The sequence below is a fragment of the Taudactylus pleione genome, unplaced genomic scaffold, assembly GCF_031769625.1.
Source record: "Taudactylus pleione unplaced genomic scaffold, aTauple2 ptg000537l, whole genome shotgun sequence".
NCBI classification, from domain to species: domain Eukaryota; kingdom Metazoa; phylum Chordata; class Amphibia; order Anura; family Myobatrachidae; genus Taudactylus; species Taudactylus pleione.
In genome coordinates, this window is record NW_028284939.1 from 7,442,599 (window position 1) to 7,464,562 (window position 21,964).

At 45.6% G+C, this 21,964-nt stretch overlaps 1 protein-coding gene across 1 annotated transcript in view; it reads right to left on the minus strand.

Moving 5' to 3' along the window:
* Positions 1-12,060: 12,060 nt before the first annotated feature.
* Positions 12,061-21,964, minus strand: part of CEP89 (centrosomal protein 89) — a 163,196-nt gene continuing 153,292 nt past the window's right edge. Inside the window, exon 19 of the mRNA XM_088451086.1 lies at positions 12,061-16,211. Within this exon, the coding sequence (XP_088307212.1) occupies positions 16,025-16,211 (187 nt within the window). The 3' untranslated portion in view covers positions 12,061-16,024. The remainder of the gene's footprint in view (positions 16,212-21,964) is intronic.

Sequence of the window (21,964 nt, forward strand, 5' to 3'; positions counted from 1 at the left end):
AGTTTGAAATGCTGAAGATGAGGCCGCCAAACTCTGGACTGAACTGGAGAACACATCCACCCATGGTGGTTGACCCGTCTGCGGGAGACCCTGAAAGGGAATGACGGACTGTTGAGTCACCGGAGGAGACTGAATATACATAGGTAACCCCATATATGGATTAACAGTCTGAGGCCCAGGGGGAGACTGCAATAAATGCGGTATACCCTGAGAAGGGGGTATGGCTGGTTGGGGTAACCCCCATATGGGGGAGAGCAGTTGGGACCGCGATGGAAGCCAGCACCTGAGAAAACACCGCCCACGGAGGGTCCTGTCCCGAAATTGGGGGTATAGGGGGACCAGGTAACTGATGGCACCTCCCACACAGTCCATCCTGTGATAAATCCTCCTTATTTACTCCTGCAGCGCAGCGTCTGCAGGAGAACAGAGTGGGAGCCGCGGCGCGCTCAACTTCCTCGTCAGACATGATTTTATATATATATATATATATATATATATATATATACATACACACACATATATATATATATATATATATATATATCTCAACACAATGGGGAAGTTCAGTGATTTACTCCTGGCGCGCCCACAAGCATGCAGCACACAGGTCCACAAATAGGGCAACGTGTAGCACAAAACTGTATGTGACCAACCTCACAAATACATGAATTTATATAAGTGAGATCCAAGAAAAGCCCTTCCCACACACACCTGCCAGGGCCGTAGGAGAGGAAAAGGGATAGGTATAGACTGACAGTAAGTAGAAATAAAGCACAGACAGTCAGCACTAGCAAAAGTCATATACAGTGCAGAAAGTAATACTCACTGCACCTTGTCACTACAATCAACCTTCACTCCAGGGTCCGGGCACCGCCGCGCAGCTGCGGCGGTGGTGGTCCCCAACCTCCTGATTTGACCACCTGCGGGCCACTTGGAATCAGGATGTTGGGGAGGGGTGCGCCCTCTATGGGTGGCGCCCCTGTGTGACCGCACTGGTCGAACACCCCTAGAGCCGGCCCTGCTAACTACACTCCAATTGTAAAGCGCAACGGAATATGCTGCGCTATATAAGAAACTGTTAATAAAATAATAAAAAATAAATACATACAGCTTACCTAACACTAGACGATATTTTGAATGATATGACTAATTCCGATGCATCGGAACGACATATCGTTCAAAAACGTCTAGTGTGTACGCTCTATGTCATCCGGTGCACGGTCCAGTGGGGGTCGTCAGTCGCATCATCATGTTGGCCATCACGTAGGGCCGACCTGACAATGCTGCTGATGACCCAATGCAGCGGGATTCCGCAGGGGCCCAAATATCGGACGGGCTGGCACTAGCGTGTACGGCCCGTCCGATATGTCGGCCCATTGGCGGGTTGCCAGTCACATCACTGCGTCCACTCCTCATCTAGTGTCACACGCCGGCCTGGAGACCCCAGAATCAGACCCCGTCGCTTACCTGTGCGGGCGCTGACCCGCGCTGTCTTCCGGCTCCCGCGCTGTACGCTGTTGTCCCCTGGAGGGTCCCGCTGCTGTGTTGCTCCCACGCCGGCTCCTGCTCACCGCTGGTCCCCGCTGACTACCTCCAGGAAGCGCTGTCCTCCGGTCCATGGGCGCGGCCATCTTGGATTGCCCATGTGACCCCACTTCCACCAATGAGGAGCCTTCTCCTTCTCTCTCAGCCTGTCAGCTCCCAGTGTCCACTATAAAAGGATCCCCAATGCTCACACAAGTTGCCAGTGCAACTAGTTTCTTAGTTTAGCTAAGTAGCCTTCCCACTGCGCTCCAGCCGCTCCACGTAGCTGCTCAGCTACCAACGTCTACCCACGGCTATCCAGACGCTCCACGTAGCCTCTCAGCTACCAACGTCTACCCACGGCTATCCAGCCGCTCCACGTAGCCACTCAGCTACCAACGTCTACCCACGGCTATCCAGCCGCTCCATGTAGCAACTCAGCTACCAACGTCTACCCACGGCTATCCAGCCGCTCCACGTAGCCACTCAGCTACCAACGTCTACCCACGGCTATCCAGCCGCTCCACGTAGCCTCTCAGCTACCAACGTCTACACACGGCTATCCAGCCGCTCCACGTAGCCACTCAGCTACCAACGTCTACCCACGGCTAACCAGCCGCTCCACATAGCCACTCAGCTACCAACATCTACCCACGGCTATCCAGCCGCTCCATGTAGCCACTCAGCTACCAACGTCTACCCACGGCTATCCAGCCGCTCTACGTAGCCACTCAGCTACCTACGTCTACCCACTGCTATCCAGCCGCTCCACATAGCCACTCAGCTACCAACGTCTACCCTAGGCTATCCAGCCGCTCCACGTAGCTTCCTAGCTATCTCGTTACTGCCGCATTCCTCAAACTCCTGTCAGTTCGCTGCACCCTCTCATGCGGAGAAACTTCATTAAGCCAAGCCTCCTCCAGCGAGCGTCTGCGCCAAATAATACAGATCCAAGGCCCAGTCCGGGAACACAGCTCCTAAATTCCACGTTTGTGACATCTAGTGTGTGCGCACCTTAACCGTATAAGGATAACAACGCATCTGGACAAAGACACAGGGGGACATGAAGTTGATAAATACAATGTAACATGGAAAGGTAACAGAAAACACCCAGGAGACACATGGCAAGTTTCAAATCAGCTCGCCCCTCTAGAACTCGCAGAGCATACCAAGTGGTAAGACTCAAGCACAGCTAAATTTTAGCCCGTAAATCCCTAGGAATGATATTAATGTAACCCTCCCACGTTTCAAAAAGGATTCCAGCTTCTTCTCCTTCTGGAACATAGGTGTAGGTCAGTGGTGCCTTTTAAATGATTGTCACTTTAAAACATCAGCCAGACTAGCTGGGAAAGGTATAGAACATAGGATAAGCTGACACGGGCAGGCATCATATATACTATATCCCATGCAGCATTTGCCCTTTGAATTGTGGTGACGCAGCAGAGACACCCATATCACCTTATCCAGCTAGCATCACTAGATTTCAATACCTGATCTTATCTGATTAACCCGACGTTTGCATTAACTGGATGCAAAGGTCGGGTTAATGGCCCAAATCAGCGTTGGGGTGCTGGAAATCTCTGACTGGAGAACTGAAGGGTATCTGGGGTTCTTTGAAGGAGAAACAGAGGTTGAAGAGCAGAGAGAGACTTTCCCATCGTTGAGGCACGAGGGACTCACTAACTCTATAGAGGGAAAGTTCCAAAAAGTAGACATTTAAAAAAAAAATTATAATAATAATTCTGTACATAATTGAATATTTCATATAAGTTCATAAGCATTTGTTTTGCTGAATATTTGCAGAGAAATAAAGTGAAAATAGGCTGCACCTATCTTCAGTATAATAGAAGCTAATATTATTATTATTGTTATAAAGCATAGAAAAGAAACTTACCGAGAGGAGGAGAGCGGAATCACAGGAATTCCGATACAGACAAATAGCTCTCGGAGGTGGATTAGATTTGAAACAGCCCAGTTATCAGGACAATGACCCTCTGTTACAGGTGAGTTCAAATTTCACATCGTTGTACTGACTACCATTCACTTCAGGTGTACTGACTGCCATTCACATCAGGTGTACTGACTGCCATTCACATCAGGTGTACTGACTGCCATTCACATCAGGTGTACTGACTGCCATTCACATCAGGTGTACTGACTGACACTAACATCAGGTGTACTGACTGCCATTCACATCAGGTGTACTGACTGCCATTCACATCAGGTGTACTGACTGCCATTCACATCAGGTGTACTGACTGCCATTCACATCAGGTGTACTGACTGCCATTCACATCAGGTGTACTGACTGCCATTCACATCAGGTGTACTGACTGCCATTCACGTCAGGTGTACTGACTGCCATTCACGTCAGGTGTACTGACTGCCATTCACGTCAGGTGTACTGACTGCCACTCACGTCAGGTGTACTGACTGCCATTCACGTCAGGTGTACTGACTGACACTCACGTCAGGTGTACTGACTGACACTCACATCAGGTGTACTGACTGACACTCACGTCGGGTGTACTGACTGACACTCACATCGGGTGTACTGACTGACACTCACATCGGGTGTACTGACTGACACTCACATCGGGTGTACTGACTGACACTCACATCTGGTGTACTGACTGACACTCACATCAGGTGTACTGACTGCCATTCACATCAGGTGTACTGACTGCCATTCACATCGGGTGTACTGACTGCCATTCACATCGGGTGTACTGACTGCCAGTCACGTCGGGTGTACTGACTGACACTCACGTCGGGTGTACTGACTGACACTCACGTCGGGTGTACTGACTGACACTCACGTCGGGTGTACTGACTGACACTCACGTCGGGTGTACTGACTGGCACTCACGTCGGGTGTACTGACTGGCACTCACGTCGGGTGTACTGACTGGCACTCACGTCGGGTGTACTGACTGACACTCACGTCGGGTGTACTGACTGGCACTCACGTCGGGTGTACTGACTGACACTCACATCGGGTGTACTGACTGCCTTTCACGTCAGGTGTACTGACTGCCATTCACGTCAGGTGTACTGACTGCCATTCACGTCAGGTGTACTGACTGCCATTCACATCAGGTGTACTGACTGCCATTCACATCAGGTGTACTGACTGACACTCACGTCGGGTGTACTGACTGCCATTCACATCGGGTGTACTCACGTCGGGTGTACTGACTGCCACTCACGTCAGGTGTACTGACTGCCATTCACATCAGGTGTACTGACTGACACTCACGTCGGGTGTACTGACTGCCATTCACATCAGGTGTACTGACTGACACTCACGTCGGGTGTACTGACTGCCATTCACATCAGGTGTACTGACTGACACTCACGTCGGGTGTACTGACTGCCATTCACATCAGGTGTACTGACTGACACTCACGTCAGGTGTACTGACTGACACTCACATCGGGTGTACTGACTGCCTTTCACGTCAGGTGTACTGACTGCCATTCACATCAGGTGTACTGACTGCCATTCACATCAGGTGTACTGACTGCCATTCACGTCAGGTGTACTGACTGCCATTCACGTCAGGTGTACTGACTGCCACTCACGTCAGGTGTACTGACTGCCATTCACGTCAGGTGTACTGACTGACACTCACGTCAGGTGTACTGACTGACACTCACATCAGGTGTACTGACTGACACTCACGTCGGGTGTACTGACTGACACTCACATCGGGTGTACTGACTGACACTCACATCGGGTGTACTGACTGACACTCACATCGGGTGTACTGACTGACACTCACATCGGGTGTACTGACTGACACTCACATCTGGTGTACTGACTGACACTCACATCAGGTGTACTGACTGCCATTCACATCAGGTGTACTGACTGCCATTCACATCGGGTGTACTGACTGCCAGTCACATCGGGTGTACTGACTGACACTCACGTCGGGTGTACTGACTGACACTCACGTCGGGTGTACTGACTGACACTCACGTCGGGTGTACTGACTGGCACTCACGTCGGGTGTACTGACTGGCACTCACGTCGGGTGTACTGACTGGCACTCACGTCGGGTGTACTGACTGACACTCACGTCGGGTGTACTGACTGACACTCACGTCGGGTGTACTGACTGACACTCACGTCGGGTGTACTGACTGCCTTTCACGTCGGGTGTACTGACTGCCATTCACGTCGGGTGTACTGACTGCCATTCACGTCAGGTGTACTGACTGCCATTCACATCAGGTGTACTGACTGACACTCACGTCGGGTGTACTGACTGCCATTCACATCGGGTGTACTCACGTCGGGTGTACTGACTGCCACTCACGTCAGGTGTACTGACTGCCATTCACATCAGGTGTACTGACTGACACTCACGTCGGGTGTACTGACTGCCATTCACATCAGGTGTACTGACTGACACTCACGTCGGGTGTACTGACTGACACTCACATCGGGTGTACTGACTGCCTTTCACGTCAGGTGTACTGACTGCCATTCACGTCAGGTGTACTGACTGCCATTCACGTCAGGTGTACTGACTGCCATTCACATCAGGTGTACTGACTGCCATTCACATCAGGTGTACTGACTGACACTCACGTCGGGTGTACTGACTGCCATTCACATCGGGTGTACTCACGTCGGGTGTACTGACTGCCATTCACATCAGGTGTACTGACTGACACTCACGTCGGGTGTACTGACTGCCATTCACATCAGGTGTACTGACTGACACTCACGTCGGGTGTACTGACTGCCATTCACATCGGGTGTACTGACTGACACTCACGTCGGGTGTACTGACTGCCGTTCACATCAGGTGTACTGACTGACACTAACATCAGGTGTACTGACTGCCATTCACATCAGGTGTACTGACTGCCATTCACATCAGTTGTACTGACTGACACTCACATCAGGTGTACTGACTGCCATTTACATCAGGTGTACTGACTGTCACTCACATCGGATGTACTGACTGCCACTCTCATCGGGTGTACTGACTGCCACTCACATCGGGTGTACTGACTGCCACTCACATCGGGTGTACTGACTGCCACTCACATCGGGTGTACTGACTGCCACTCACATCGGGTGTACTGACTGCCACTCACATCGGGTGTACTGACTGCCACTCACATCGGGTGTACTGACTGTTGCATGCTGTGAGGCTCTTGTGCGCTATCATTATTATTATTATAGTTTATTTATATGGCGTCACAAGGGTTCCGCAGCGCCTTACATAGTACAAAAACATAGTAGATAAACATAGTACATAGACATAGTACATAAACAGTTGAGCAGAACAAGAAAACAGTGTCATACAGTTTAAGACAATGCAAGACAAGTACATGGTATATAAACACTGCTGCAACAGAAGCAGGATGGCAAAAGTCACGGGTTAGGTGTTTTCGAGTATAGAGCAGATAATATAAGTAAAGAAAGGATAAGCACAAGAGGAAAGAGGGCCCTGCTCGTGATAGCTTACATTATAGAGGGGATGGGCAAACAGACATGGGTGACACGGATGGGGTAGACAGTGAGCATGGGACAGAGGGTTAGGCTGACAGATGGCTGGATTCCTATTTTACAGTATGTGTGGAAGTCATTTGAATTAAGATTTACGCCACTGACATTCTACTTTTGTAGGTGTCTGTGGAAAGCCATGGCTGTTATATCAGTGTATGTGACAGTATATGTAGGTGTCTGTGGAAAGCCATGGCTGTTATATCAGTTTACGTGAAGTCTGACGGGTAGCTGAAGCCACTTCATGAAGGGCTATTTAGAGAGTTTGGTTAATGTATAAACCAGCAGTCTCAGGTAAATGTAGAAGTTGGTAAAAGTAGTTATTGTAAAGAGATGTTCAGATGTAAAATAATAAGTTGTGATCAAGTGTGAATTCTATAAGGCACATTTATTGATTTGGAGGGTGATGGGAGACATGTGAGGTTTGCAGGATATTTATTCCATAGTAAATCCGCTGTCTGTGTGTGGGGCCTGGATTTGGTGATATGTCACCAGATAATAAAAGCAGAAGGATGGAGAAGTAGATATAGTTGTAGGTGTGTAAAAGTTTTTTTATAGTGACACAATGAGGCTGTAATAGTCAATTTTTGATGAAAAGAAATCTCATTAGTTTTTAGAGGAGGTGAGTGACTCAATAGGGCGGCAGTGTGCCCAGAGAGGGGAGATGCAGGGAGAGTTAGGGATGTTATATCCTTAGAGAAAATACAAAGGAGGGAGTTGAAAAAAAGAAATGTGTAGTACATGGTGAGTTTTAGGTTTGTTTTTTTTAGACAAATTTTAAAGCAATCAGTTTCTTAATCTGAAATTACCTTAGATGTTGGTCAATGTTTGTTCAATTGTTTGATTAACTGTTATGTAATCACACTTTGTGCATTTAACCCCAGCTGCCCCTAGACTGAATATAAGGAGTGGTATCCTTGATTAAGACAGGCTACAGCTGACTCAATTGGCTCTGCTGATCAAAGGAGATAACTTGCTCTGAGTTGGAGCAAAAACCAGGCCAGATATATACCATAAACTATGCTTCACTGACCAATACAGACTATACAGGAAGAGAAAAAAAAAAAATAAATCTATGCAAGAGAGACAGTCACCTACATTTAAATCCACACACGATTGCAAACTTGAGGTTCTATGCAGAATATAGGTGCAATAAGCAGGATGAGACACTATATAACAGTACAAAACAGCCAGGTTCCACAATTGTACATAGATTTATTTTATTGCAGGTGGTGATAACAACACATGAAAAATACATTCATAAAGGGAGAATGTTTATTTTAGATGGTTGATGTTAGACCAGCATGCAGCATTTGTACATTGCAGAAAAATTATTCAGCTGATTAAATTGAATGGATTGGATACGGGATTCCGACGTCAGAATAACGTCATTGGCATCCCGACAGTCATAATCCACACAGATTATGGTATTTTAGCCTTAACCCACCCCTCCTGCAGCCTAACCATAACCATCCCCTCCCGCAGCCTAACCTTAACCCACCCCTCCCGCAGCCTAACCATAACCCTCCCCTCCCGCAGCCTAACCATAACCCTCCCCTCCCCTCCCACAGCCTAACCATAACCCTCCCCTCCCCTCCCACAGCCTAATCATAACCTTCCCCTCCAGCAGCCTAACCATAACCCTCCCCTCCCGCAGCCAACCATAACCCTCCCCTCCCGCAGCCTACCCATAACCTTCCCGTCCCGCAGCCTAACCATAACCCTCCCCTCCCCTCCCACAGCCTAACCATAACCCTCCCCTCCAACAGCCTAACCATCACCCTCCCCTCCCACAGCCTAACCATAACCCTCCCCTCCCCTCCCACAGCCTAACCATAACCCTCCCCTCCCACAGCCTAACCATAACCCTCCCCTCCCACAGCCTAACCATAACCCTCCCCTCCCACAGCCTACCCATAACCTTCCCATCCCGCAGCCTAACCATAACCCTCCCCTCCTGCAGCCTAACCATAACCCTTCCCTCCCGCAGCCTAACCATAACCCTTCCCTCCCGCAGCCTAACCATAACCTTCCCCTCCCGCAACTTAACCCTAATACTCTGCCACTGCAGCATTACCCTAACCCTCCGCTACCGCAGCCTAACCATAACCCTCCCGTCCCGTATCGTCTTCTTTAAGCTTAGCTGTCCCGTTCGCCCATCGCAGCAGGGGGAGCTGTTGTCGGCGTGGCACTCCCACTACACTTGACAGAGACGGGACACACCTTACCGGATTATGTAAGAAGCGCCGAAGCAGTATCAGCGCACGTTATGTGCGCTGATACCACTTCTCCCTGATGTATGAATGGCGGTGATAATGCGCCCGTCATTATCGGCGCTGCTATCTACAAGATAGCAGCGCCGATAGCCTGGGCAATGTATGAACGGTAAGTCTACCTGACCGTTCCGCCAGCTGTAGCTGTTGCTATCGACAGCTACAGCCTGGCGATGCCCTATCCCCACAGCAGGGACAGCGCGGTCCCTGCTGCGGTGACTGCCGGCTCCAGGGCTGCATGCGGGATTTCGCGATACTTGCAAGATCCCGCGCATGCTCAGTGGGACCGGCCGGGACTGAGAAACAGGGCATCAGCACTAGGCTGATGCGCTGCTGTCTCTAGCGGGGATTGCCGGAGAGGGGAGTTAACGCTCCCCCGCTCCGGCCAATGAGATGTCCATACATCTCATCGTTAGCGCTTCCTGCTTCGCATCGGTAAAGAAGCGAAGCAAGAAGCGATATAGCGGCACGTTAAGTCTCCCCCTATATTACTTATTTGTCGTTTCCCTTTTTGCAGAAATAATAAAATTTTATGTGGAAAATGCGACTTTTGTATTTATAATATTGACTGAAGAGACACTAACCTTTCTTGTATAGGACACATTATCTAATTTATGTATTGTATACAAGTAGGGTAATGTGACTTTATCATTAACTACCAACATGGTCACATTTCCATGCTGCCTCTACTCTGCAATGTGCCGTAATTCATTATACACACGTGTTATGCATGGTAACTACCGTGAGCATGAGATTCATTATATACTGTACATGTGCGCCCTTTCCCTTTGTACACTGTAAGTGCGTCCTGGTCTAACTGAGCCCCAATATTTAAAAAAATGTATATTGAATTAGATCATGCTCTATTATCATGCTAAAAATAAAGTTTGGAAAGTGACATTTTCAAACACTGCCATCGTGCGAGCAATGAGGCCGCCTGCACCCGAGCACAACTGCAGGAATGTGTTAGGAATGGCTGTCTCCCAGTGTCTATCTTTCCCTGGCAGAGAAAAGCGGGTTATTACCGATAAGACATATATAACATTAGTCATCTACACACCTTAAAGGAGGTTTAAAGGGCAGCATCTGAAAATTAATATAAATATCAATTGTACAACTCAAAGTAGTGTTTTTGCTAGTAATCCTAATAAGAATTTTATTGATATAGCGCTTTTTTCCCCCAGTAGGACTCAAAGCGTTTTACATGTGAGGATAACAGTACGTAATATAGCGAACTGAAGGTGAGGCAGCCATCTTGGGCGCACTGTGTGGACAAGCAAGTTAAACACGACGTAGAATTATGAAAAACTGTGGTGGAAATACAGAAAGCATATTATATACCTGTCATATGATATACATAGTTCATCAATTACTGTACATGTATATGACATTCGCAATACAAACTAACCGTTGAACTAACAGTCCCATGGATTGTTCATGCTATTCGCAAAGGTATCATGTAAGGCAGCCATTTTGGAGGAGATTACATAGGTTACTTTAGATGGGAAAAAGAATACCGGGAGGTACGGCAGATAGTGGGGAAATACAGAATAAGAGGGGGTGAGATATGAATTGAAAAAATAAAAAAAATAAAAACCACCAGTCCCACCGATCGTCCATTTTACCCACAAGACTACTAGGTGAGGCAGCCATTTTGGGTGCACTACATAGCATACTTGCCGACTTTCTCTGGGGATGGGGGTATGTGCGGGGGGACAGCCAGGTCGGCACAATGGGATATGACTTAAGTGGGCGTGGCAGCCCTATCGAGTCATCGTGGTTCTGTCCCCGCTGTTTTCTTGCGGTAGGGTCTCGTGGCCGCAAGCCTTGGAGTGCTTTTGTCTCTATCAGAGCCAAAAGCACTCCCAGTGACATCACCTGTGATGTCAGTGGGGCCAGCCCCAGACGGTAGGCGTTCCCTTGGGAACGCCTCCGTCTGGGCAGCCACGCCCCCGGCACGCCCACCAAAGGGGGCGTGCCGTCACTCACCATCGACAGCACGCCCCCTTTGGTGCGAGACCCATAACGACGGCTTGGCCGTCGTTATTCGGGTCTTGCGCATGCGCATGACGGAGCCGCCTCCGTCGTGCGCATGCGCACTTGGCCAACATCGACCCGACTGCGAGCGCTCAGCACTCGCGAGCAGGTCTGAATCAGGCCCAGAGTTCATAGAAGAGGCCCATGGAACCTTCAAGATTTGAAGACTGTTTGTGTGGAAGAATGGGCCAAAATCACACCTGAGTAATGCTTGCGACTAGTTTCTCCATACAGGAGGCATCTTGAAGCTCTCATTACCAACAAAGGCTTTTGTACATAGTATTAAACAAATTTCAATAAGTGTGTTCAATACTTTTTCCCTGTGTCATTTCACATTATTACACATAACGTAATTTATGGAAATCTATGGTTTGATTTATGTGCATGTGTGGATTGCATGGGTTGTTGCTGACATTTGGTGAAAATGTCATTACAATAGCCCCATTACATATATATTTACTGAGAAAAATGTGGCGTTCAATACTTATTTTACTCGCTGTATATACATAAACACCCTCCCCCCCCTCCCAATACAATAATACAATCCTGGATAGTCAAACACAATTCTTGCATAAAGTACACATACACAGGAACATACGTGTTAGAAAGTGTGCCTGGTGTAAAATGAGGGCAAGAGAGATAACAAAAAAACAAATCCACATTTTAAATATGCTTCTTTAATTCAGCAAAAATAAGCTTTACAAGCAGTGCAATACTACAAAATATCATATCCATTGTGACAATATATATAATATATAAAAAAGATATAAAGTCATTTATTTTCTTTCTCCCTCATTTAAGAAATTGTTAATTTTTGTTGTTACATAAAAGGGATTGCACAGGATTGGGTGGGGAGGGAAAGTGGTACACAAATATACAAGTGCAAAATATTTAATTTCAACTCATCAGGTCGTTTAAAACTGTTCCAAAAACTGTATTGTTTTATGTGTGTCAGAAATTATCTGCAGTATTAAAATCATGCACAGGTGAGTTAAGCTGGCCACACATCTAAAGATTATCTGTCCAACCAGCCAACTAGTTGATTGGTTGGAATGAAAATCTGGTAAGGAACGAAAGCAAATGACAATCAAATGACAATCAGCAATTTGCTCCCAAACGCAGGAAAATGGACAAAAACTGTTGTTTGAACAAATAATTTAGATCAAACATTTAACAAACTTGTCTGAACGACCATTTTCATCTGTTTTCTGGCATTTAGGAGCAAATTGCTGATCATCATTTACTCCCATACGTTACCAGATTTTAATTTCGACCAATCAACAATGGTTGGATGTAAATTGGTTTAGTGTGTGGCCAGCTTTACTCTATTTTGCAGGGTCAGTAATTACCTGCCCTGCTGGGAAAACTTGAGGGTTGAGAAGCACTGGCTTAAGGTGGGTATACACCTAGCAGGTATATTTGCAGATGGAGTGAGCTGCAGATATATCTGTAGATGATGGTCGTTCATGCACACTGACCGGCCATCATCTACCAGGAAGCTGCGGGTCCCGATGGCCGGGGGGGTGTGTGTATCTGCCCCTCTCCCGGCGGGTGCTGCTGCATGTGTACAGGCGGTCGGCTGCGGATATATCTGTCCATCGGCTGTGCAGCACAGCCAACGCGATATTTCTGCAAACGACGTTGTTCTCAGACGTATCGCTGGTACCCAATGGTCTGATGGCCGCCAGATATATTAGCCAATATATCTGCCAGTGTGTACCCAGCTTTAGTCTGTGTGATAGTGTAATGCATGGCTGAGAAGTTTAGTGCATTTCATAAGATGAGGCACCATATATTATGGCTCAAAAATATAGTTATAGATAGGAGTACCTCTGTTTTCATTTAAAAATAATTCATTAAACTTTCTTTTGTTTTATTCTACAATAACACGTTAAGCAAAATATATTCGATCACATAATTATTGCACAGGCTGGTCATCAGTCTTTTCATAGTTCTCTTACGCTGGGTACACACTATACGATATGTTTACCCAGTGATGGGACTGACCCCTCCAAATGGGCCGACATACGGGCAGCCGGTACACATTAGACGATCCGGTTCCCGCCATGTCTGCCCTGCCGCATGGGGTTGTCAGTCACATTATCAGGTTGAGCTGCATGTAAGGAAGACCTGATGATGCGGCGGACGGCCACACGGGAGCGCGCAACAGTCGACACAGTGGGTACACACCACACGATTTGGATGGTATGTTGTGACCGATCCGTCGGAATCGGGCAAATCGTCCGAAAAATCGTAGCGTGTGTACCAGGCTTTAGTCTAATTAATACATTGACTTTAGCATGTCATTAAGTGGAAATATAGTATACTCTATAAAGTACCAATAAGTAATTACACTGGAGTTTACACTGTACATGAATGGGCCAGTGCTGACAACTACAGGGAGGATTTCCATACATTGAAATGTAGGGACCAAATTGTTCAGTGTTGTGATCAGTAGAGGACTTGTCCACTGAACTATAAACTAAAATCATGTTCTATCCCCACTTACTACTTTATACCAGTCTCTACCAGCTTCCACCCAATGTTTTATTGAGTTAGTTTCAAGCTTAAAGGGCCAATAAAGCAACTCTTTTGCATTAATATATAGCAGTGTTTTTCAACCACAAATGCACTGAGCTGACCACCGTAGTACACTTGACAACGGTGTTGTCAAGTGTGCCGCGGTGGTCAGTTCAGCTCTCTTGTATTGCAGTGTGCTTTATTCCTGAGGAGGCCAAAGTAGTGTGTTTTATTCCTGAGGAGGTCAATGTAGTGTGTTTTATTCCTGTGGAGGCCAATGTATGTGTGTTTTATTCCTGAGGAGGTCAATGTAGTGTGTTTTATTCCTGTGGAGGCCAATGTAGTGTGTTTTATTCCTGTGGGGGCCAATGTAGTGTGTATTATTCCTGTGGAGGCAATGTATGTGTGTTTTATTCCTGTGGGGGCCAATGTATGTGTGTTTTATTCCTGTGGAGGCCAATGTAGTGTGTATTATTCCTGTGAGGGCCAATGTAGTGTGTTTTATTCCTGTGGAGGCAATGTATGTGTGTTTTATTCCTGTGGGGGCCAATGTATGGGTGTTTTATTCCTGTGGAGGCAATGTATGTGTATTTTATTCATGTGGAGGCAATGTATGTGTGTTTTATTCCTGTGGAGGCCAATGTAGTGTGTATTATTCCTGTGAGGGCCAATGTAGTGTGTTTTATTCCTGTGGAGGCCAATGTATGTGTATTTTATTCATGTGGAGGCAATGTATGTGTGTTTTATTCCTGTGGGGGCCAATGTATGTGTGTTTTATTCCTGTGGAGGTCAATGTGTGTGTATTTTTTTGATGTGGGAGACAATGTGTACGTTTTTTCTTTGGCAATTTTAAAATCTTGTGTAGTGTGCCTCGAGTTGAAAATCACTGATATATAGCAAAGGCTGTGTATTGGTGAGCTGCATGCCATACCTGAAATAAATGGCGCATTCCATAATGTAACCAACTAATTCCACAAAGCTCTCTACCCCCCCTCCTCGCTGCAGAATACGATGCCGAGAGGGGGGTGCGTCTCCAAAACAGCAGACCGGTAGTGACTTTGTGAATCTGATGCAGGGTTAGTAGTGCAAAACAACTGACTGAAGTCTCAGCTTTTTGACCTGCATTATATACCATCATGACACTGTTCTAAAGATGTGGGAGGGGCTCCTATGTCTGTAGTTGGGGTGGGGTAATACTTTACTCTCTAACAGACTGCAATGTGATATCAGGAGAGCACTGAACAATCTCTTTTATCATCATGGTTCATTATAGGAAATGTATTGGGGTTCAGTGATCCTTTGTATGTACTGCTGTGGAGGTGGTGCTTCCGTGTGTCTGTCATCAGCTGTCCACTCTTGTCGCTGCACCTATGGACTACATTTCCCATCATGCATTGCTCTTACGATAGGTGTAGTAAGTAACGTAGCAAGCAAGCCACTGTTCCAATGTTACGTAAAGGAGACCAGCACATAAATGTGACTACATATACTTCAATTGAGAATAATATGATCATATTTCTGAAGCATTATGGGTGAAAGTCATAAACACGTAGCAGGCTCTTCATCCTCACAGGAGCCACAGTCTATGGTTTTGCAGACAACTGTGTTATTGTTTAAACAAAATAAACACCAATGGTAATCCTGTTTGCCGCCAAAGTTCCACTGTAACGACTGGAGGGGAGTGAGATCTCAGTCAGCCTATCTTCAATCACGTGACACAGGTTATTGAAATCTCTTGCCCACAAGTAGATAGGTTAGGAACTAATATACTTCTATTCCCAGCAGAAAGCACCAGAACTGTTCAAAACAATTTTAAGGTCAATGTAGAATTATTTGGGGGATATGAATCTGGCTTTGCCACTGTAATACGTTTAAACATATGGTACCTTGATAATGACTTTTAGAAATAATAAAACATCCCACTGGAATATAAGGAGACCTGACGGAAGGAGAATATCAGTCACATCGCAGTGATTTCTGGTGGCGGAATGCGTGGTCGGCAAGCCATGCAACAGTCCTTCCATATAACAGTCCTTCCATATAACAGTCCTTCCATATAAGTTCTATTACAGACACTAACCAAGCAGCAGGAGATCTTACTTAGGACACATGGCACAGTTTGCGGCTTGTCATCAGACGGTCGACTAAAGCGGGTCTGCTCCAGGTGGCGAGGAATTCACGTTGCAGTAACTGAAGTCGCACACGATGACCTGTGAAGAGTCCCCGGCGTCCGGCTTGCTCTGCTTCAAAGCGTTACGCAGATGAGCCTTCAGCTGTTTGTTCTCGCTGGAGGCCGATTCCCATATGACTTCAAGTTCACCTTCCACTCGCCTGAAAGGAGAAATACATCTAATTGATTCAGAAAGTGATAAGGGCTAAAATTACAACCAGGTCTCTTCCGGCGGCTCCTATTTATAGACCTCTAAAGAGGACTCATGAGATATTTGGAAAATCACTTTCTGTATTGTGGAGAGGCTACGATGTCTGTATAATGGACCTGTGTGTGTAAACTCCGTCCTGTGTAACATGAAAAAAAAACATTTTCTTGATGTGTATTTGTCAGGAACGCGCGTTATCGAGTAAACGGTACACGGTGGGGAGGGCGATCTCACCATTTCCTAGTCCATCAGGCAAAGATTGTGCCACACTGAACAGATGGGACAAACCTTCTGCAATATATATATATATATATATATATATATATATATATATATTAAAAGGGTTCTTTTTTTCAAGTTAAAACTATACATTTGGGCCACTGGAGCTGATTCAGACCCGCTCGCTAGGATTCGATCGCTCGTAGCTGGCCGATATTTGCAATCTGCGCATGCGAATGTATCGCAATGCGCGTGCGCGAACCACTGCGAAAGATCGGGAAGCGTATGCTCGCCCAGCATAGACAGCCCAGCAGAGCGAGTGACAGGAGAAGCCGTTTGTGGGTGGTAACAGGGGCTGGCCACTAGAAACGGGGGAGTGGAAGTACGAACGCAGGCGTGCCTGAGTGTTTCAACGCCATTTCAGAGGCGTGCATAATTAGCAGGAATCGTCATAGTACACGTCACCTGGTTGTATTTCACACTGAAGGATTTGCAATGCTTGCGGCAAGATATAGTCAACCTCAAGCACTGCGAGTACATCCGATGGTACTCGATGTACCAATCTTTTCATGCACTTCCAGGAGATGACGTGCGCAAGCGGGCACCTTTTAAATGGCTGGTGGGCTTCTGTATACACAAAGTGATCGCACGCCAAGACATAGCGGGCGTGCTAATGCCTTGCCGTGCGATCGCCTGCCTTTCTGTGCGTGCGTTAGATTTGCATACGCTGGGAGCGAGCGAAAGCATCTAGCGAGCGGGTCTGAAAAAGCTCCACTGTCCCTACACCTGACCGAGAACACAGTATCTATGGTAATATAGCCGTGAGCAGAAAACAAGAGACAGATTATTGTGCACACTCAGCTGGAGATGTGAATAGAACATAAAACATCTGAAGTTCTGTCAAGATACGGTTGATGTTAGATGTGTATCTGTATAGCATTCTCATGTGACAGGACGTCAGGTCTCTGAAGCTTAGGGGCGGTGATTTCTTGTAGACTAATTTGCAGATAAAGATACTATGAAAATAACAGTGTACTTGGTTATGTTACTGTATCATCATTTTATTTCATATCTATAGTAACTTCTACACCATCCTACGTTTTTTGAGCAATTTCAAATAAACTGATTCTCAGGGTGATGGGTAAAAATTTGATCCCCCTCCAACTTTTAAACCCCCCCCCCACTCCTTCAGTCCCTGCAACTTTCTGTGTTGGTCTCATACTTGTCCAACCGCTCCTTCCCATATTTACATCTACCTACCCTCCACTTACAGTTCCTGTAGGGGTCCCACAAGGGTCTGTCGGTGGCCCCATCTCTTCTTCCTTTACCAATGATCTTTCAGCAAGCTTATCAGTTCTACTGGTCTCCAATAACACCTATATGCCAGCCTCTAGGCTCTGCTAATGATTGCAGCCTCACCTCCTCCCTTATCACTAGGCTCCAGTCTCACATTCCGGATGTCTCCCCACTGCTCCCATTCTCTTGAATGTCCTCCCACAATCTGTTGGACTTTCAGCCAGGCTTCAAACGAGGACTTAAAATTAATTTTTCATTCTAGTTTACCACCCCTTCGGCACCACTATTTCTGCCCTCTACTAACTATTATGTCCAAAGGACATGCACAATGACCTATTATTCCCTACAGACGCATCAATAGGCCATCTTTTCCGGGATAACCTTTTTCACATAAAAAATAATGTCCCCAGCGAATTAGCAGTCCGCTCGTGGTGGCTACTGGCACATTACTGTATAACACAAAGTGCTGGGTGTCATCACTCATCAGCCTCTGAAAAAGTTCCTACACTGGGATGAAACATTCAAAACAATCAAACGAACACGGTGCGTTTTGCTTGGTACAGAATTGACGCTGTCGAAGCTGGTTTAGTGGCTGAGACAGAATCAGTATAAAATTAGCTTGGAGCGACGCCGTTTTGCGAATGGCCGTCCAGCGCCATTTTTTAAGTTACAACTCACGAGCTAAGTACAGATGGCAATGTTTTTGATAATCCTTTTAGAAGCCATGACAGGCCCATTCTGGGGACAACCTTGCATAGAGAAATACCAAAACAACTAGAAAAACAGCCTCCTGAGAAAAGTAAACAGAAAAGACAATACACCAGGAACTGTGGGTGTTTTTGCATGTAAAGTGAGAGACCCCACACGTGGACAGGTGTAGCTGTGGCAATTGTAATATAACCCAGACAGTGACCTGCACAAATGAATTTGTAAATAGGCAGAAGAAAACCCTTAGTTTCACTGTCAGACAGTTTGGCACCAGCACAGCTGGGGGTCTCCACCCTGTTTGAGAGTGAATCTCATTACTAATAACACATTGCATTGCAGTTTAAAGATGGTAGTAAGGAATGATATATATATGTGTATATATATATATATATATATATATATATATACAGTCAGGTGCATAAATATTGGGACATTGACAGAAATTTCATATTTTGGCCTCTATTCACCACCACAATGGCTTTGAAATGAAACAAACAAGATGTGCTTTAACTGCAGACTTTCAGATTTAATTTGAGGGTAATTACATCCAAATCAGGTGAACGGTGTAGGAATTACAACGGTTTCTATATGCGCCACCCACTTTTTAAGGGGACAAAAGTAATGGGACAAACTAATCAATCCTAAATCTAACTTTCACTTTTTAATACTTTGTTGCAAATCCTTTGCAGGCAATTACAGCCTGAAGTCTGGAACGCATAGACATCACCAGACGCTGGGTTTCATCCCTGGTGATGCTCTGCCAGGCCTCTACTGCAAATGTCTTTAGTTTCTGCTTGTTCTAGGGGCATTTTCCCTTCAGTTTTGTCTTCATCAAGTGAAATGCATGCTCAATCGGATTCAGGTCAGGGGATTGACTTGGCCATTGCATAACATTCCACTTTTTAACCTTAAAAAACTCTTTGGTTGCTTTTGCAGTATGCTTCGGGTCATTGTCCATCTGCAGTGTGAAGCGCCGTCCAATGAGTTCTGAAGCATTTGACTGAATATGAGCATATAATATTGCCCGAAACACTTCAGAATTCATTCTGCTGCTTTTGTCAGCAGTCACATTATCAATAAATACAAGGGAACCAGTTCCATTGGCAGCCATACATGCCCACGCCATTACACTACCACCACCATACTTCACTGTTGAGGTGGTATGTTTTGGATCATGAGCAGTTCCTTTCCTTCTCCATACTCTTCTCTTCCCATCACTCTGGTACAAGTTGATCTTTGTCTCATCTGTCCATAGGATGTTGTTCCAGAACTGTAATGGCTTTTTTAGATGTTGTTTGGAAAACTCTAATCTGGTCTTCCTGTTTTTGAGGCTCACCAATGGTTTACATCATGTGGTGAACCCTCTATATTCACTCTTGTGAAGTCTTCTCTTGATTGTTGACTTTGACACATATACAACTACTTCCTGGAGAGTATTCTTGAATTAGCCGAATGTTGTGAAGGGGTTTTTCTTCACCAGGGAAATAATTATTCTGTCATCCACCACAGTTGTTTTCCGTGGTCTTCCGGGTCTTTTGGTGTTGCTGAGCTCTCCGGTGCGTTCTTTCTTTTTAAGAATGTTCCAAACAGTTGATTTGGCCACACCTAATGTTTTTGCTATCTCTCTGATGGGTTTGTTTTGATTTTTCAGCCTAATGATGGCTTGCTTCACTGATAGTGACAGCTCTTTGGATCTCATATTGAGAGTCGACAGCAACTGATTCCAATGCAAATGTCACACCTAGAATCAACTCCAGACCTTTTACCTGCTTAATTTATAATGAAATAACGAGGGAATAGCTCACACCTGTCCATGAAATAGCTTTTGAGTTGATACTCCCATTACTTTGGCCCCTTAAAAAGTGGGAGGCACATATAGAAACCGTTGTAATTCCTACACCGTTCACCTGATTTGGATGTAATTACCCTCAAATTAAATCTGAAAGTCTGCAGTTAAAGCACATCTTGTTTGTTTCATTTCACAGCCATTGTGGTGGTGAATAGAGGCCAAAATCTGAAATTTCTGTCAATGTCCCAATATTTATGCACCTGACTGTATATATATACATATATATATTAAATCCATCATAAATAGAATCACATGCATAAACACCGCACATTACGCACAGTTGCGCTGTTAATATGTTGCACATTAGCGAATGCATAATACCCCGCATGCGAACGCTGTTTATTAGCTTCGTGCATACGCATCTGCCCCAAGTTAACTATCGTCTTTTCCCAAACCCCTAATACTTACACACTGCACATTCACATAAAAGGTTCCATAGCTTTATAGTATAAGATTCAAGTTTTATCCATTTATTACTAATGCTGTGAAATAAAATATTATTTGGTATTTAAGGTTTAGTACATGATAAGCAAACAGTGTTTGGTGTTGTACTGATCGACTCTTTCTCAACAGCTTTCCGGTATCATCGGTGAGAGGATCGCAACCTGCATTCTCAACTTATGAACAGTAGAGAGTTAAAACACTAAAATGTATTTTGTGAAACTAACAGCTTAGATTTGCATGCAGGGGGAATAGAGGAGACAATAGGCTGTCGGAGGCTGACGTGTGTCCATTTGAATCAACCTGTTAAATATCCTGTAACAGATGCACCCGCACTGGGAACCAATGAAACCATGCCAAACTTTTCTATTGTATAGTCTATTTCTGTAAGGGTATATATATGTGGGTTCTGACCCCAATCTGGAGTCTTCATGCTGATGCTGTTGATGGAGGTTTCTTATGGATGCCAGTAACTGGTCCCAGTGCGCTTGCGTATGTATAACTGTATCTTGGGTCTGTATAATTTATTTGCGCTAAATTGTACTTAGATCACAGCGTGAAACTATTTGTACTTTACTTGAATAATACTTTGTGCTTTGGAAACACATGTTCAAGGTCTGAAGGCATTTATTTACTGTATGACTGCGTACGCAAATAGCGTCAATTTTAGAGGTTTATAGGCAGGTTTTAGAAGGTATAGGTAGGAGCGTATAGAGGTTAGAATTCAGTATCCTTAGTTGGGGGCTCAGAGTGAAGTCACTTACCAGTTCACACGATAAACATACGGTTATCAATCTCTCACCAAAGGGTGGAGTGGCCACACGCAGGGTTTACCTGCAACCACTCGATGCTGAGAAATCGCTACCCGTTATCATGTGAGCCAAGGTACGTTGACTAGAATCCAGGGACAAGAAAGGAAAGTTTGTTTTCCTTTGTTGATAGAATTGCATGCTAAAAGGGGTGCCGCAGTATTGTGTACACGACTGAGTTGCATTCTTGCGCACGCAGCAGAGACGCACTTTTGCGTACGCAGCTAAAGGGTAAGAGTCATACGGTTGTGTAGTAGCCGCATTATTGTGTATGCGACTAGTCGCACAATAGCGTATACGTATTTCCGGTTGTGCTGCCACGTGTTTAAACAAAGCTGATTGAGTTTTACATTATCAATTGTTGCCAATAAATGGGTTAACGTG